The 19,177-nt window shown below is 43.5% G+C and overlaps 1 protein-coding gene across 1 annotated transcript in view; it reads left to right on the plus strand.

The window, feature by feature from the left end:
• Positions 1–6,757: 6,757 nt before the first annotated feature.
• The window catches only part of LOC125945552 (uncharacterized), a 96,207-nt gene continuing 83,787 nt past the window's right edge, over positions 6,758–19,177 (plus strand). The window contains exon 1 of the mRNA XM_049667481.1: positions 6,758–7,070. Within this exon, the coding sequence (XP_049523438.1) occupies positions 6,860–7,070 (211 nt within the window). The 5' untranslated portion in view covers positions 6,758–6,859. The remainder of the gene's footprint in view (positions 7,071–19,177) is intronic.

Genomic DNA, 19,177 nt, shown 5'->3' on the forward strand with positions numbered 1-19,177 from the left:
GGGTTGGAACTTTGAATCACACTAACTTTTTTCAGCCTTTGCATCATAATAAAATTATATGTATATTGTATACATACATAGTACAAACATACATAATACATCAAACGTGCATACACAATACGATATTACAAAATACCAAAGCTGTTACAGCCTATATTTATGTCCAGAGCAGCACGAAGGCCTCTCCCTATGAACTCCAAAACCCCTGTCTTGCGCTAGCTGATTCCAACTTGCGCCTGAAAATTTCCTTATTTTATCACCCCACCTAGTTTCCTGCCGTCCTCGACTGCGTTTCCCTTCCTTTGTCACTCATCTACCCTACGTATTACATGGCCTGCCTAGCTCCACTTTTTTTTTTCTCTTAATGTCAAATAGAATATCGGCTATACCCGTTTGCTCCATCATTCACACCGCTATCTTCCTGTATCTTAACGTTACGCCTAACAATTTTTGCTCCATCGCTCTTTGAGCGGTCCTTAACTTATCGAGCTTCTTTGCTAGCCTCCAACTTTCTGCCCCGTATGTTAGCACCGGTAGAGTGCAATGATTGTACACTTTTCTTTTCAATGACAGTGGTAAGCTCCCGGTGAGGATTCGGTAATGCCTTCCGTATGCACTCCATTAAACGTGCATACATCATAAAATATAGGCTGATGATGATGATGATGACATAATGATAGCTGATAAGAAAAATCGTCGGCCCTTCTACTCCATGAAGATGGTTAACCAGCGAAGCTGAAACGTGCGGCCCCGGTGTTTATCACTGGGTTTATCCCGAGGGTTCATTAAAGTATTTCTTAATTATGAGGTTACACACACTTTCCGCTGCGACGAAGAGAACGACGTCACTGACGGTATGCCCGTATTCCGCCGTTGTCGCTTGCGTTCGATGTCTCGAGTTTGCTCGACGGTGTGGTTAGCAGCATTCCCCGCCATTGATGCTTGCGATTCTTCAAAGTTAAATTGTTTCAAAATTAAATCTGTCTGTCACGTAAGGCAATGAACGGCTCATAGCCCCGTAAACGCGGCCTCCCCATTACGACGACAGAAGAAAAGCGAAATTCTACGCTGGAATGATGAGCGGCAACGCAGCCAGCTGTGGAAGAAGACGACGACGACGACGAACGCGGGAGCAGTGGCACGAGCGCGTGCCGAGCACGAGCACGAGTGCAACCAGAGGGGCGTAAGAAGGCGACGACGCTCGAGCCAATGCTGATGATGATAGTGTTCTGTACACGGGCGGTTTCGCGTAACCATATATACGATTTCGCCTAGACTCGTAAAGCTTCGCTTTAAAACCTGAGTCACGAGAACCTTGCAAGTTCACTGAAGAAATGTTATTCTAGTAAGAAGTTCATTATCTTATCTTTTGTTTTAGAGTTTGTTGAAATTTAGTCTTTTGTCAGTTCCTCCCGACATTTATTATTTTCTAATGTATAGTTTTATGGGATAGAGGGCCGATCAGGCAGTGTCGCCTTTCACCCTGCTCCTAAGTGTGCAAACCGTCACACTTGAACTTCAGTCATGGCTAATTTTTCCAGGGCTTTCTTTGGCTTCATCGTCTTAGCTTCAGCTGGTGGCAACTATCAAAAGTCGAGCTCCTCAGTTCCCCTTCTTTTATCGCGTTTTGGTAGTGCCCCACAATCTTAACCCTGGACGCCAAAAAAAATTTTCAAAAAAAATTTCAATAGAAAGCGTTAAGAGAGTAAAATATGTCTGAGGCGTTAAGAGGGAGCTTTACAACGGAGCCAATTTCCCTATTAAAATACATGTAAAACGCAGCAATTTTATCCTCGGACAACAACTCGACCGATTAGAATGAAAGTTAGTCCACTGAAAAAAGAAAGATGAATTCTACTGACCATAGGAAGCAGAACTTGGTTTTTCTAAAATTACCAAACATCAGTAAGCTTTAAAAAAATGAAGCACGAGGTTTGCAAATCTGGAACTACGCACCAGTGACAGCTATCGCAATTCTACAAATTACCCCTGTTAGAGAATCTGTAGCGGACAAATGTTACGGGCGAATTTAACGCTTACGTGTAACGGTTATAGTGTGTACGAGAGCTTTCTAAAAGGCCTACTCACAAATTAGTGGTATATTTCAGAGTGATGTATTCCAAGAAGGGGAACACATCAACTTCGCCCGCTCTAGAAGCCCTAAAAGGTGCATCCAAAGAAATATGATCTCATGTTTCATTGCTGAGTTACAAAGTTCTAAACAAATGATGATTCTGTTTCTTTATATTTGGCGATTTAAAATTATTCTGAATAAAATTATGGGACTATATTTCAAAAATGTCGTCCCTACAATCGGTAGATTATAACGTTTTTTGATGCAGCAAACCACACCAAATTCAATGCAGTGGATGCTGAGGAAAACAATTTATTTATTTATTTATTTATTTATTTATTTATTTATTTATTTATTTATTTAATTATTTATTTATTTTATTTAGTACATGTACTACATACTGCAGTCCGAAGACTGCAGTATGTATGTAGTAGTATGACGAAACTGAATAAGTTATACAACAGAATATAGCGAGCATTACCACTCAAAGACAAGCATAGACTAACAAACATGATTGAAAATACGTCAGAGACAACAAATTGCACAACTCCGTAAAATCACTTTTATGCGCACAAAGAGAAAGCAAACACAAGTTAGTTCATGAGTTGTGAAAATATAGACCAGAGTATAGCGTTATCAACAATGAAATTTACACGAAATGATACATGTGTTTTTCGAAGTCAGGAAGGCCACGTTCTGAGAAAACATTTCAAGGCAGTGCATTCCATTTGCTGTTGGTTCGCGGGGAAAAAAACGAGTGTTTGAAAAAGTTAGTATGGTGTGAGGTCGCGATTGTGACTATATCTGATCTGCCGGGAAAAAAGTGGGAGAAAGGTGACAAGAAAAGAAACTCGAGCCTGGCGATAGCTCTGCGTTGTTCCAAAAGTGCGATGTCGTTAGTAGCAATCAGTGATGAAGGCGAAGCAAGATTGCGATAGGCGTTACAGATGAATCTGACTGCTTTCCTTTGCACCATTTTCAGCTTATAAACATCCTCTTCACAACACGAATCCCAGGCCACGCATGCGCAACGGGGTCGAATAAAAATATATTTCACGCAAGAAGCCTGATCTGTGATGGCGTGTTGTTTAGTTTGTGCCTAAGAAATCCCAATTTTCTCGAAGCAGATTAAAAACCTCGTCAATATGGCTACCCCATGACAGTCTATTGGCAATCTTGACTCCTAAGTATTTAACATTGTCGACTTCGATCAAGCGATTATTATTTAACGTATACCTAGATGTTAATGGGACTAATTTTATTTGAGATTCGCATAAATACTGATTTGCTAATGTTTAATTCCATCGACCAAGTGTTGCAACAATCAGAGAGAGAATTTAGGTTGTTCTGCAAACAATCTTGGTCTTTTCCACTTTCGATTGTCTTGTAAAAAATGCAGTCATCTGCAAAAAGTTTTATGTTTATGGCGGAGGTGTCTCCTGATGAAACGATGTCATTGGTGAAGATAAGAAACAAGGCAGGGCCGCTACCCTGCGGAAATACCGAGTTTACCGGCAGAACTTCAGAGCTGCAACCTTCGACCTGGACGAACGGTTCCCGGTTGGTGAGGTAAGAGCGGATGCAATTAATTAGATTAATGGGTAGACCAATGCTAGAAAGCTTCTTGGGTAGTTTACTATGACAGAGACAGTCAAAGGCTTTTCTAAAATCTAAGAAGATAGCATCTATTTGGCCGTCCTTATCAAGTGCTATTGCGAAGTCATGAATAGGAATGACGAAATGAATGGTAGTCGACAGGCCTTTCCGTCTGTCAACTATTAGTCTGTCCACATGCATTTAGATGGGAACCTCTAGAAATATAGGAAATGCATATCTTCCTCGGAAATATAAAGGAAAGAAAATGGGTGGAAATGTGTATAGAAATAGGCGACTGTCCCAAGTACTCCCGGTCCGGCCCCTCCTGATGAGGCCAACGGCAACGAAATTTCACTTGGATAAAGTGGTAATAAACGAGTAGTGTATACCACTGAAGCAATCTTAGCAAAACTGCAGGGCTACTAATTGTCAATTTGTTTTATTAACAGCCTTTAAATAGCACCTAAGCAGAAGAGGCGTGCACCTGGTGGTTAGCGGTGTAACGTAGGTCCCTGCACGTCACCTCCGAGATTGATGACCGCGCCGCGGGCAGCCATGTACGAATCTCTGAGGTCGTGTCAAAGAGTCACGCCTCTGAGTCATGCGCCACATGGCAATGACAGCGTGTTTTTTCTTTTCTCTTTTCAGTTTCGGTATCAAAAAACGTCTGCTTTTGTGAGCCTTTGGTGACGCATCCACTCGAATTTCAAACGTAAGAATTTGCACGAAGGCTGCTCTAAATCTGCACCATGTGAAACTGTGCTCTTTGCGCGATTTAAATTTTTTTGCAGTCGCTCTTTAAAGGACCAAACACTCGGCTTCGGCTCAACCACGAAGATCCCTCTTCCTCGGACACGGCTAAGCCGCACACGGCTAGAGGGGGTAGGTCCAACCCACATTTGTTCGGGTCCGCAGTGTCGCAACACACCTCTTTCTCGTAATGCAAATCTTTTCTCGTAATGCAGAAGGTAAGGAAAACGTTTACTACTGATCCTTAATCCCCAATGTTCCCACGTGCCACGGATCTTCAGTTTACCAAAATCAACATCAACAACAACCTATTGGGTGAAATTGAGGGGCACCAAACGACAGCAGCTTCGAAGTCGATATAGGTGATCGTCGGCAGTATTAGAGGGAATCCGAAACTGCGGAGGTATAGGAGATGCAGTGGCATGGAAAGTACGAAAAAGGTCAGTTGTTTCATAGCCATTCCAACAAAATCAAACGTCACTAAATGAAAAGCCGTTGAAGGTAATGTGGAAAAGTGAAAAAGAAGAAGAAGAATGGAACGTTGTATCGCAGCGCGGCGCCGACTACGTCCCGGACCGCAGGTGCCATGGAGGCTGCGGCCTAGGGCCGCAGACAACAGCCGGCCACGTCGGGAGCAGACGACTCCATCTAGAGAACGACTTCGTCGGTTTCGTCTGCACCAGCTAGCCCGAAGCAGACGATACCGCAGGACGGGGAAGAGGCCGCTGCAGACGATCTTTCAAAAGGTGCGATTTGACTTCTGAGCGGCGGATTCTCTGTTCTTGACTTTCGAGGTCGACAGACAAGAACAAAAATAGAGTTCCAGACAGACGGTGGCGACGTTTCGACAAGATGCCATACCTAAGTTCGAGTTCTGACGAATAAGAGGCTTGGAAGAAAAGTGTCTTCTTGCCGAAACAATGCCAATGGGCTGAGATTTCTTCCTCGTATAAGTTTACTTCTTACAGGCACATGCAGGCGCACGTAATCATGAGTGTCCTATCCCTTGCCTATATTTGGTCATTCCTTCAAAGCACTGCTGCGGCTCTTTCAGATTCATTTCAGAAGCGTGAGTGTGATTCAGTGATAGTTCATGTCCGCAACTATGAGTGTGAATGTGAGAGGGCGCTAGCGAAGCTTTCGTGGAGCGGTTAATTAAAAGTAATGTTCTGCGCAGCGTTCTCCAGCATATATCGATTATGTGCCTGTCCGGCAGGAGGGCAATGCGCGGAAAGATTCTACCACACTGCCTCCGACATCAGCCCGGTTTACCCGGCGAGGAATTGACCGAGCAGACGTGCCAAACTTCGGGAAACACGTCATAAGAAGTTTCGTTTTAATAAAGGAATTATGCGCTTGAATATGCATATCTATTGTACTCAGGATGCTTAAGAATGTCGTTTTTTTTCTGCGTAATTTTGTAGAGAATAGAGCTGGCCACCGGCCCATCTGTTAGTACGGGTGAGGTTACATAGAAGCCGATTTATAAGACGAGTGCTGTCATCTGCGTGAGCTACCGTATAGACTCGTGTAAGGGCCTCACCCGTGTAAGGGCCGCACCCCCAACATGGCAGCCCAAGATTTGTAAAAAAAAAGTGTTTACAATGGAGAAGCAATCGCGTTCGGTGTCCCCATGCTGCGCGCGCTGCATACTTCCGCGTGCCGCAACTAGATGGTGAGAGCCGGGGAGTGCACACGATCTGGGGTGTGGAGTAGTCGCCGGCTGCGCCGGCACCATTTTGACCAAAAGGTTCGGTCCTGTGTAAGGGCCGCAACTCGTCAAAATTGTGGAAAAAAAGTGCGGCCCTTACATGAGTCTTTGCGATACCTGTTCAACACGTCTCCATCTTCCCCATATACCTCTGCCTTGAAGATCCAGGAAGTCTGCCTCTCCGCCAAAGCCCATGGCCTCCTCCGATCCACCGTCCGCGAAGGCGTCCGCCTCCTCCTCGGCGGCCGTGCCGACGCTCGCGAAAGCCGTTTGCGGAGGCAAGCAGCTACCGCATGCTTTGACGGCGCCCTCGGTGACCGGAGTCCGCAGCTCTTCGGCGCGGAACTCAACCCCAGGACCATCGGGTATGCCGGCAAGCTCGTCGTCTCGTGCGGACGCAGCGCCCCAGAGCGTTGCGAAGACGTACGAGAGGGAGATGTTCGAGGCCTCGCTCAAGAGACTCATCGCGCAGCAGCAGCGCCAACTGCCGCCGCCGCTCCCGCCGTCGTCGTCGCGACCGAGGTCCTCCAGTAAGCTCAAAGCACGGCGGAATTTAATGTTTCATATCTCCTTCCGGCGCCAGGATATTTTTGTTTGTCGATATTTCTAAAGTCTGTCTCATCCTTTAGCGCTTGCAACAACCTTTTCCCGCGATTTACGGTTTCTTTCTCCGAGTATAGTGTGTCCCTTTGAAAGCATCGCCGCGACATCTCCGCGTCAGCGCAGGCATGCCCAGTGTAGCGTGCACGGCTTTGAAGGCCACCATGCCTCGCGCCAGCTACTCGACGAGCGCCAGCGGAGCCTGCTCGCCCATCGACTACGCGTCCAGCCCGGTCGGAGTGTGTACACCCGGACGAAAGCCGCAGGTCGTCAAGAGCACGCTCAGCTACCTGGACCTGGCGGTGCCCAGGAGTGCAGGCGAGGCCTCTCCCTCAATGGGTGCGTGTATATAGCACGTTACACTGCATGCAGCCACGCGAAGCATGCTGGAAAGTCACCGTGACAGCAATTATACGGACGCTCGGGAAGCGTTCGCGCAGTCGCCGCTGCCGCCGTGCTGATCCTGGCTGTGTTCCAATACTCGCCGTAGACGGCTAAGCGGACAGCGCCCATCTTAAGTCTCGTTCCATTTCTCACGAAGACATCAAAGCAGGCAGCTTCGCGAAGACAGCATCGAAGTCAAAAAATTTGTCGCAGTTTCACCCGAAAGGCAAAGCATCACTTGTGATAGCAAATTAGGAGAGAGCTATACGGAGTAAGGATAGTAGTTTTATCAGCTGTATAAACTCGGACATGCAGCAGCACAAGCAACGCGCAGAACTGTTGTCGACGCCGTCGGCGTTTTGCCCGCGTTCGATCCGAACGCGCGCGCCGTTGGTGATTGTTGCCGGTGCCTCTGGGGGCGGCTCGGTGGTTTTCGACGAGATCAGAACGGGACACTCGTCAAGCAGCGTCCGAAGCCTTTACCACCTTCTCGCCTCGCAACGTTTTTATATAAATACACATTTGGTACCACAGCTAAATGTCACCTCCCCTCCCGCCTTCCCGTCCCCCCAGGGCCTTCCGCGCTACGGAAGAAGTCGCGTTTGTTCTATATATATGGTGATTGTAAAGGAGGAAAGAGACGCTTAATTCTTTAGCCCTTCAGATAGCACAGCGCAGAACGCGCGTTTGCTCTCCGACGTGCGTTCGCTCCCCGTGAAAGCGCGCGTCCCTCGCGCCCTTTCACTCGCACATACAGCGTCCGGAGTGCGGCGACGATTTCATCGCCATTGACGTCATACGGAACCTCACGGCGACGGCAACACCGACGGCAGAAATCCGCTTTGGAGTGTGCATACAATAAAACGATGCAGGCTACTTTCCTGTCCAAACAAGATGGCGGCTGGGCAGGACGCTTGGGAAGCCGACTATAGTGCATTGAAGCCACTGTATAGCATCACGGCTATAGTGCCTTTATGTGCGTTGTATTCTCGCGCACTCAGTGTGGGAGGCCACGTAATATTCGAAGGCATGGCGCAGCTGAAATGGTAAAGGGAGTGGCAACATGGAACAGTCGCTTTGGCACGCAATCGTCGTGACCGCGCGAGTGCCCGCGGTCATCGAGTGAACTCTCTTGATATGTGTCTTTGGGCACATAATTGACACCACGCTTGGTTGGTTAGTGAGCGAATGATTACTGTAATTTTTACAGCCCACAAAACTACAAGCCTTAATTTGAGCAATATTCTAATACGCTGATATCGTTGTCAATTGCGTTTAGTTTTTCGGACGAAACTGCGATTTCGTTTTCTTACGTAGAAGCCTGGAAATTCGGTAATTGATCCTCTTGAATGTACCATATATCCCGAAGCTACATGCAGAATAGGGTCGTGGAGGAATGAAAATTTGGTAGTTTCACCAGTAGAGACGTAGCAGTGACAGGGATAACAAGGTTTGGTGTTGCGCTCTAACTCGCCGTACAGTGTTTTACCTACACGCGGTTGTGACGTGTTGGCGTGACGCAGCACACAAGGCGACTACTATGTGGCAGAAGAAACAGCGCCCTGGCATGCTACCAGGCGCCTCGCAATGTTCACGTGATGAGTGCCATCAGTGGCGTTTCAGGCGTCGCATGGTGCACGAGATGCAACACAGGAGAACATCGGCCTCATAGTCAGCGCCCAGTGAAACTTTAGATAAGTTTGAGTAGGACTTGTTGTTGGCCTAGTTGGTACAGGTTCATCTTGGTAGAAAAACTTGGAGGACGCTTAAGCTTCGCCTTTAAGAGTAGAACGCAATAGCGTTATCGGGACCCGTTCGCATCGCACGGTTTACATACGGCAAGTAGGCTTCATTCACTGCAACACTGAACGTGGGAAAGCCAGCTTACAAAGACCAAGTTTACACGGATCCCCTTAAAGTCGGCTTCACTTTTAAAGTGAAATGCATAAGTGGTCTTATATTAAAATGTGAAGGCCCTAGCACCTTTTTTTATTATTGCGATAGCAATTATATGGACACTCAAAAGCAGATTTCTGCCGTCGGCGTCGCCGTCGCCGTCGCCGTGAGGTTCCGTATGACGTCATTTGGAGATGAAATCGTCGCCGCGCGCCGAACGCTGTATGTGCGAGTGAAAGGGCGCGAGGGGCGCGTCTTTCACGGGGAGTGAACGCACGGCGGAGAACAAACGCGCGTTCTGCGCCGTGCTCGCTTAAGGGCTGCAGAAGTAGGCGTCTCTTTTCTCCTTTACAATCACCATATATGTAGAGCAAACGCGCCTTCTTCGGACGCGCGAGAGGCCGTGGGGGAGGGGGAGGGAAGGGAGGCGACGTTTAGCTGCGGCACCAAGTGCCTATTTATATCAGAGGCTCCAGCAACAGTCACCAACGCCGCACGCATTTTGAGCTAACGCGGGCAAAACGCCGATGGCGTCGACAACAGTTCTGCGTGTTGTTGCTACCAAAGCCGCTCACCTTACTTCGTATGACATTGCTGTGTTGCTATCGCATTCATTGCTTCGCCCTTAGGGCGAAACTGTGACATTTTAGTTTATCAATTGTTTGCTATTGCCCCGCCGCGCGCAGGTCTGGTAGAAATGCTTGAGTTTCCTCATATCAGAATTGGATTTTCTCGTACATTCAAATTACAATCCGACGGCGAATCCGACGCCAAATGGTAAAGTCGTACTTTACCATTTTTCTGACGGATTTCACTGAGAAATTCAATTCTTGTTCACCAGAACCTTGCACCACGTGGAGGGCCTGCGCGGTCGATGTGATTGGATTATTTTCTCTGCCACCTGCGCTCACGCGCCGGTTGCCGAAGCCGGATTATCTGCGATACGCAGCCCTAAACGCTGTCGCGTTAATACCCGTGAAACAACACGACAAATACGAGTATCACGACAAGACAGGTGCCACTAAATAAAGCGTAAAGGGCGATTTACGCTCGAGCCGCCCAGCGTCGCAAGCTGCAACGCACGCGTGAGGTCATGCGAAAAATTGCACATGTCGAACACTTGTGCACAATTTTCGGTTTTCACAGTGTCAAATTGCACATGTCGAAGACTTGTGCACAAATTTCCGTTTACACAGTGTAAAATTAAACATGTCGAAGACTTGTGCACAAATTTCGGTTTACGCAGTGTAAAATTGCACATGTCAAAGACTTGTGCACAAATTTCAGTTTACACAGTGTAAAATTGCACATGTCGAAGACTTGTGTACAAATTTCGGTTTCCACAGTGTAAAAATGCACATGTCGCACACTTGCGCACAGATTTCGGTTTACACAGTGTAAAATTGCACATGTCGACGACTTGTGCACAAATTTTCGTTTACACAGTTTAAAACTACACATGTCGAAGACTTGTGCACCAATTGCGGTTTGCACAGTGTAAAATTCCACATGTCGAAGACTTGTGCACAGATTTCGGTTTACACAGTGTAAATTTGCACATGTCGAAGACTTGTGCACAAATTTCGCTTTACACAGTGTAAATTGCACATGTCGAAGACTAGTGCACAAATTTCGGTTTACACAGTGTAAAATTCCACATGTCGAAGACTTGTGCACAAATTGCGGTTTACATCGTGTAAAATTCCACATGTCGAAGACTTGTGCACAGATTTCGGGTTAAACAGTGTAAAATTGCACATGTCGCAGACTTGTGCACAGATTTTGATTTACACAGTGTAAGATTAAACATGTCGAAGACTTGTGCACAGGTTTCGGTTTACACAGTGTAAAACTGAACATGTCGAAGACTTGTAGAGAAATTTCGCTTTACACAGTGTAAAATTGCACATGTCGAAGACGTGCACAAATTTCGGTTTGCACAGTGTAAAATTCGACATGTCGAAGACTTGTGCACACATTTCGGTTTTCACAGTGTAAAATTGCATTTCGGTTTTCACAGTGTAAAATTGCACATGTCGCAGACTTGCGCACCGATTTCGGTTTACACAGTGTAAAATTGCACATGTCGAAGACTTGTGCACAAATTGCGGTTTACACAGTGTAAAATTTCACATATCGAAGACTTGTACACAGATTTCGGTTTACACAGCGTAAAATTGCACATGTCAGAGACTTGTGTACAAATATTAGTTTACACAGTAAATAAAATTGCACATGTCGAAGACTTGTGCACAAATCTCGGTTTACAATGTGTAAAATTGCACATGTCGAAGACTTGTGCACAAATTTCGGTTTGCACAGTGTAAAACTGAACATGTCAAAGACTTGTGCACAAATTGCAGTTTACACAGTGTAAAACTCTACATGTCGAAGACTTTTGCACAGATTTCGGTTTACACCGTGTAAAATTGCACATGTCGAAGACTTCTGCACAAACATTGGTTTACACAGTGTAAAATTGCACATGTCGAAGACTTGTGTACAGATTTCAGTTCACACTCTGTAAAATTGCACATGTCGAAGACTTGTGCACACATTTTGGTTTACACTTTGTAAAATTGCACATGTCGAAAACTTGTGCACAGATTTCGGTTCACACAGTGTAAAATTGGACATGTCGAAGACATGCGCACAAATTTCGGTTTTCACAGTGTAAAATTGCACATGTCGCAGACTTGCGCACAGATTTCCGTTTACACAGTGTAAAATTAAACATGTCGAAGACTTGTGCACAAATTTCGGTTTACGCAGTGTAAAATTGCACATGTCAAAGACTTGTGCACAAATTTCAGTTTACACAGTGTAAAATTGCACATGTCGAAGACTTGTGTACAAATTTCGGTTTCCACAGTGTAAAAATGCACATGTCGCACACTTGCGCACAGATTTCGGTTTACACAGTGTAAAATTGCACATGTCGACGACTTGTGCACAAATTTTCGTTTACACAGTTTAAAACTACACATGTCGAAGACTTGTGCACCAATTGCGGTTTGCACAGTGTAAAATTCCACATGTCGAAGACTTGTGCACAGATTTCGGTTTACACAGTGTAAATTTGCACATGTCGAAGACTTGTGCACAAATTTCGCTTTACACAGTGTAAATTGCACATGTCGAAGACTAGTGCACAAATTTCGGTTTACACAGTGTAAAATTCCACATGTCGAAGACTTGTGCACAAATTGCGGTTTACATCGTGTAAAATTCCACATGTCGAAGACTTGTGCACAGATTTCGGGTTAAACAGTGTAAAATTGCACATGTCGCAGACTTGTGCACAGATTTTGATTTACACAGTGTAAGATTAAACATGTCGAAGACTTGTGCACAGGTTTCGGTTTACACAGTGTAAAACTGAACATGTCGAAGACTTGTAGAGAAATTTCGCTTTACACAGTGTAAAATTGCACATGTCGAAGACGTGCACAAATTTCGGTTTGCACAGTGTAAAATTGCACATGTCGAAGACTTGTGCACAGATTTCGGTTTACACAGTGTAAAATTGTACATGTCAGAGACTTGTGTACAAATATTAGTTTACACAGTGTAAAACTGCACATGTCGAAGACTTGTGCACAAATTTCGGTTTGCACAGTGTAACATTGCACATGTCGCAGACTTTCGCACAGATTTCGGTTTACACAGTGTAAAATTGCACATGTCGAAGATTTGTGCACAAATTGTGGTTTACACAGTGTAAAATTCCACATGTCGAAGACTTGTGCACAGATTTCGGTTTACACAGTGTAAAATTGCACATGTCAGGGACTTGTGTACAAATATTGGTTCACACAGTGTAAAATTGCACATGTCGAAGACTTGTGCACAAATTGCGGTTTACACAGTGTAAAATTTCACATGTCGAAGACTTGTGCACAAATTGCGGTTTACACAGTGTAAAATTCCACATGTCGAACATTTGTGCACAGATTTCGGTTCACACAGTGTAAAATTGCACATGTCGAACAGACTTGTGCACAGATTTCGGTTCGCACAGTGTAAAATTGCACATGTCGAAGACTTGTGTACAAATATTGGTTCACACAGTGTAAAATTGCACATGTCGAAGACTTGTGCACAAATTTCGGTTTACACAGTGTAAAATTTCACATGTCGAAGACTTGTGCACAAATTGCGGTTTACACAGTGTAAAATTCCACATGTCGAACACTTGTGCACAGATTTCGGTTCACACAATGTAAAATTGCACATGTCGAAGTCTTGTGCACAGATTTCGGTTTACACAGTGTAAAATTGCACATGTCGAACAGACTTGTGCACAGATTTCGGTTCACACAGTGTAAAATTGCACATGTCGAAGACTTGTGCACAAATTTCGGTTTACACAGTGTAAAATTGCACATGTCGAAGACTTGTGCACAAATTACGGTTTGCACAGTGTAAAATTGCGCATGTCGCAGACTTGCGCACAGATTTCGGTTTACACAGTGTAAAATTGCACATGTCGAAGACTTGTGCATAAATTTCGGTTTACACAGTGTAAAATTGCACATGTCGAACAGACTTGTGCACAGATTTCGGTTCACACAGTGTAAAATTGGACATGTCAAAGACTTGTGTACAAATATTGGTTCACACAGTGTAAAATTGCACATGTCGCAGACTTGCACCCAGATTTCGGTTTACACAGTGTAAAGTTGCACATGTCGAAGACTTGTGCACAGATTTCGGTTCACACTTTGTAAAATTGCACATGTCGAAGACTTGTGCACAAATTTCGGCTTGCACAGTGTAAAATTGCACATGTCGAAGACTTCTGCACACATGTTGGTTTACACTTCGTAAAATTGCACATGTCGAAGACTTGTGCACAGATTTCGGTTTACACAGTGTAAAATTTCATGTGGAAGACTTGTGCACAAATTGCAGTTTACACAGTGTAAGATTCCACATGTCGTTGTCTTGTGCACAAATTTTGGTTGACACAGTATAAAATTGCACATGTTGAACAGACTTGTGCACAGATTTCGGTTCACACAGTGTAAAATTCGACATGTCGAAGACTTGTGCACACATTTCGGTTTTCACAGTGTAAAATTGCATTTCGGTTTTCACAGTGTAAAATTGCACATGTCGCAGACTTGCGCACCGATTTCGGTTTACACAGTGTAAAATTGCACATGTCGAAGACTTGTGCACAAATTGCGGTTTACACAGTGTAAAATTTCACATATCGAAGACTTGTACACAGATTTCGGTTTACACAGCGTAAAATTGCACATGTCAGAGACTTGTGTACAAATATTAGTTTACACAGTAAATAAAATTGCACATGTCGAAGACTTGTGCACAAATCTCGGTTTACAATGTGTAAAATTGCACATGTCGAAGACTTGTGCACAAATTTCGGTTTGCACAGTGTAAAACTGAACATGTCAAAGACTTGTGCACAAATTGCAGTTTACACAGTGTAAAACTCTACATGTCGAAGACTTTTGCACAGATTTCGGTTTACACAGTGTAAAATTGCACATGTCGAAGACTTCTGCACAAACATTTGTTTACACAGTGTAAAATTGCACATGTCGAAGACTTGTGTACAGATTTCAGTTCACACTCTGTAAAATTGCACATGTCGAAGACTTGTGCACACATTTTGGTTTACACTTTGTAAAATTGCACATGTCGAAAACTTGTGCACAGATTTCGGTTCACACAGTGTAAAATTGGACATGTCGAAGACATGCGCACAAATTTCGGTTTTCACAGTGTAAAATTGCACATGTCGCAGACTTGCGCACATATTTCGGTTTACACAGTGTAAAATTGCACATGTCGAAGACTTTTGCATAAATTTCGGTTTACACAGTATAAAATTGAACATGTCAAAGACTTGTGCACAAATTTCAGTTTACACAGTGTAAAATTGCACATGTCGAACACTTGTGCACAAATTTCGGTTTACACAGTGTAAAATTGCACATGTCGAAGACTTGTGCACAAATTTCGGTTGACACAGTATAAAATTACACATGTCGAAGACTTGTGCACAAATTTCGGTTTACACAGTGTAAAATTGCACATGTCGAAGACGTGCACAAATTTTGGTTTATACTTTGTAAAATTTTACATGTCGAAGACTTGTGAACAGATTTCAGTTCACACAGTGTAAAATTGCACATGTCGAAAATTTGTGCACACATTTTGGTTTACACTTTGTAAAATTGCACATGTCGAAGACTTATGCACAGATTACGGTTCACACAGCGTAAAATTGGACATGTCGAAGACTTGCGCACAGATTTCCGGTTACACAGTGTAAAATTTCACATGTCGAAGACTTGTGCACAAATTGCGGTTTACACAGTGTAAAATTCCACATGTCGAACACTTGTGCACAGATTTCGGTTCACACAGTGTAAAATTGCACATGTCGAAGTCTTGTGCACAGATTTCGGTTTACACAGTGTAAAATTGCACATGTCGAACAGACTTGTGCACAGATTTCGGTTCACACAGTGTAAAATTGCACATGTCGAAGACTTGTGCACAAATTTCGGTTTACACAGTGTAAAATTGCACATGTCGAAGACTTGTGCACAAATTACGGTTTGCACAGTGTAAAATTGCGCATGTCGCAGACTTGCGCACAGATTTCGGTTTACACAGTGTAAAATTGCACATGTCGAAGACTTGTGCATAAATTTCGGTTTACACAGTGTACAATTGCACATGTCGAACAGACTTGTGCACAGATTTCGGTTCACACAGTGTAAAATTGGACATGTCAAAGACTTGTGTACAAATATTGGTTCACACAGTGTAAAATTGCACATGTCGCAGACTTGCACCCAGATTTCGGTTTACACAGTGTAAAATTGCACATGTCGAAGACTTGTGCACAGATTTCGGTTCACACTTTGTAAAATTGCACATGTCGAAGACTTGTGCACAAATTTCGGCTTGCACAGTGTAAAATTGCACATGTCGAAGACTTCTGCACACATGTTGGTTTACACTTCGTAAAATTGCACATGTCGAAGACTTGTGCACAGATTTCGGTTTACACAGTGTAAAATTTCATGTGGAAGACTTGTGCACAAATTGCAGTTTACACAGTGTAAGATTCCACATGTCGTTGTCTTGTGCACAAATTTTGGTTGACACAATATAAAATTGCACATGTTAAACAGACTTGTGCACAGATTTCGGTTCACACAGTGTAAAATTCGACATGTCGAAGACTTGTGCACATATTTCGGTTTTCACAGTGTAAAAATGCATTTCGGTTTTCACAGTGTAAAATTGCACATGTCGCAGACTTGCGCACCGATTTCGGTTTACACAGTGTAAAATTGCACATGTCGAAGACTTGTGCACAAATTGCGGTTTACACAGTGTAAAATTTCACATATCGAAGACTTGTACACAGATTTCGGTTTACACAGCGTAAAATTGCACATGTCAGAGACTTGTGTACAAATATTAGTTTACACAGTAAATAAAATTGCACATGTCGAAGACTTGTGCACAAATCTCGGTTTGCAATGTGTAAAATTGCACCTGTCGAAGACTTGTGCACAAATTTCGGTTTGCACAGTGTAAAACTGAACATGTCAAAGACTTGTGCACAAATTGCAGTTTACACAGTGTAAAACTCTACATGTCGAAGACTTTTGCACAGATTTCGGTTTACACAGTGTAAAATTGCACATGTCGAAGACTTCTGCACAAACATTGGTTTACACAGTGTAAAATTGCACATGTCGAAGACTTGTGCACAGATTTCAGTTCACACTCTGTAAAATTGCACATGTCGAAGACTTGTGCACACATTTTGGTTTACACTTTGTAAAATTGCACATGTCGAAAACTTGTGCACAGATTTCGGTTCACACAGTGTAAAATTGGACATGTCGAAGACATGCGCACAAATTTCGGTTTTCACAGTGTAAAATTGCACATGTCGCAGACTTGCGCACAGATTTCGGTTTACACAGTGTAAAATTGCACATGTCGAAGACTTTTGCATAAATTTCGGTTTACACAGTATAAAATTGAACATGTCAAAGACTTGTGCACAAATTTCAGTTTACACAGTGTAAAATTGCACATGTCGAACACTTGTGCACAAATTTCGGTTTACACAGTGTAAAATTCTACATGTCGTTGTCTTGTGCACAAATTTCGGTTGACACAGTATAAAATTACACATGTCGAAGACTTGTGCACAAATTTCGGTTTACACAGTGTAAAATTGCACATGTCGAAGACGTGCACAAATTTTGGTTCATACTTTGTAAAATTTTACATGTCGAAGACTTGTGAACAGATTTCAGTTCACACAGTGTAAAATTGCACATGTCGAAAATTTGTGCACACATTTTGGTTTACACTTTGTAAAATTGCACATGTCGAAGACTTATGCACAGATTACGGTTCACACAGCGTAAAATTGGATATGTCGAAGACTTGTGCACAAATTTCGGTTTACACAGTGTAAAATTGAACATGTCAAAGACTTGTGCACAAATTTCAGTTCACACAGTGTAAAATTGGACATGTCGAAGACTTGTGCACCGATTTCGGTTTTCACAGTCTAAAATTACACATGTCGCAGACTTGCGCACAGATTTCGGTTTACACAGTGTAAAATTGCACATCTCGAAGACTTGTGCACAAATTGCGGTTTACACAGTGTAAAATTCCACATGTCGAAGACTTGTGCACAGATTTCGGTTTACACAGTGTAAAATTGCACATGTCAGACACCTGTGTACAAATATTGGTTTACACAGTGTAAAATTGCACATGTCGAAGACTTGTGCACAGATTTCGGTTCACACTGTGTAAAATTGCACATGCCGAAGACTTGTGCACACATTTTGGTTTACACTTTGTAAAATTGCACATGTCGCACACTTGCGCACATATTTCGGTTTACACAGTGTAAAATTGCACATGTCGAAGACTTGTGCACAAATTTCGGTTTACACAGTGTAAAATTGAACATGTCAAAGACTTGTGCACACATTTTGGTTCACACAGTGTAAAATTGCACATGTCGAAGACTTGTGCACAAATTTCGGTTTGCACAGTGTAAAATTGCGCATGTCGCAGACTTGCGCACAGATTTCGGTTTACACAGTGTAAAATTGCACATGTCGAAAAATTGCACATAACGAACACTTGCGCACCAATTTCGGTTTACACAGTGTAAAATTCCATATGTCGAAGACTTGTGCACAAATTGCGGTTTACACAGCGTAAAATTCCACATGTCGTTGTCTTGTGCACAAATTGCGGTTGACACAGTATAAAATTGCACATGTCGAATAGACTTGTGCACAGATTTTGGTTCACACAGTGTAAAATTGGACATGTCGAAGACCTGCGCACAGATTTCCGGTTACACAGTGTAAAATTGCACATGTCGTAGACTTGTGCACAAATTACGGTTTGCACAGTGTAAAATTGCGCATGTGGCAGACTTGCGCACAGATTTCGGTTTACACAGTGTAAAATTGCACATGTCAAAGACTTGTGCATAAATTTCGGTTTACACAGTGTACAATTGCACATGTCGAACAGACTTGTGCACAGATTTCGGTTCACACAGTGTAAAATTGGACATGTCAAAGACTTGTGTAAAATATTGGTTCACACAGTGTAAAATTGCACATGTCGAAGACTTGTGCACAGATTTCGGTTCACACTTTGTAAAATTGCACATGTCGAAGACTTGTGCACAAATTTCGGCTTGCACAGTGTAAAATTGCACATGTCGAAGACTTCTGCACACATTTTGGTTTACACTTCGTAAAATTGCACATGTCGAAGACTTGTGCACAGATTTCGGTTCACACAGTGTAAAATTGCACATGTCGAAGACTTGTGCACAAATTTTGGTTTGCACAGTGTAAAATTGCGCATGTCGCAGACTTGCGCACAGATTTCGGCTTACACAGTGTAAAATTGCGCATGTCGAACAGACTTGTGCACAGATTTCGGTTTACGGTGTAAAATTGCACATGTCGAAGACTTGTGCACAGACTTCGGTTTACACAGTGTAAAATTGCGCATGTCGCAGACTTGTGCACAGATTTCGGCTTATACTTTGTAAAATTTTACATGTCGAAGACTTGTGAGCAGATTTCGGTTCACACAGTGTAAAGTTGCAC

The sequence above is a fragment of the Dermacentor silvarum genome, chromosome 5 (genome assembly GCF_013339745.2).
Source record: "Dermacentor silvarum isolate Dsil-2018 chromosome 5, BIME_Dsil_1.4, whole genome shotgun sequence".
Classification (NCBI taxonomy): Eukaryota; Metazoa; Arthropoda; class Arachnida; order Ixodida; family Ixodidae; genus Dermacentor; species Dermacentor silvarum.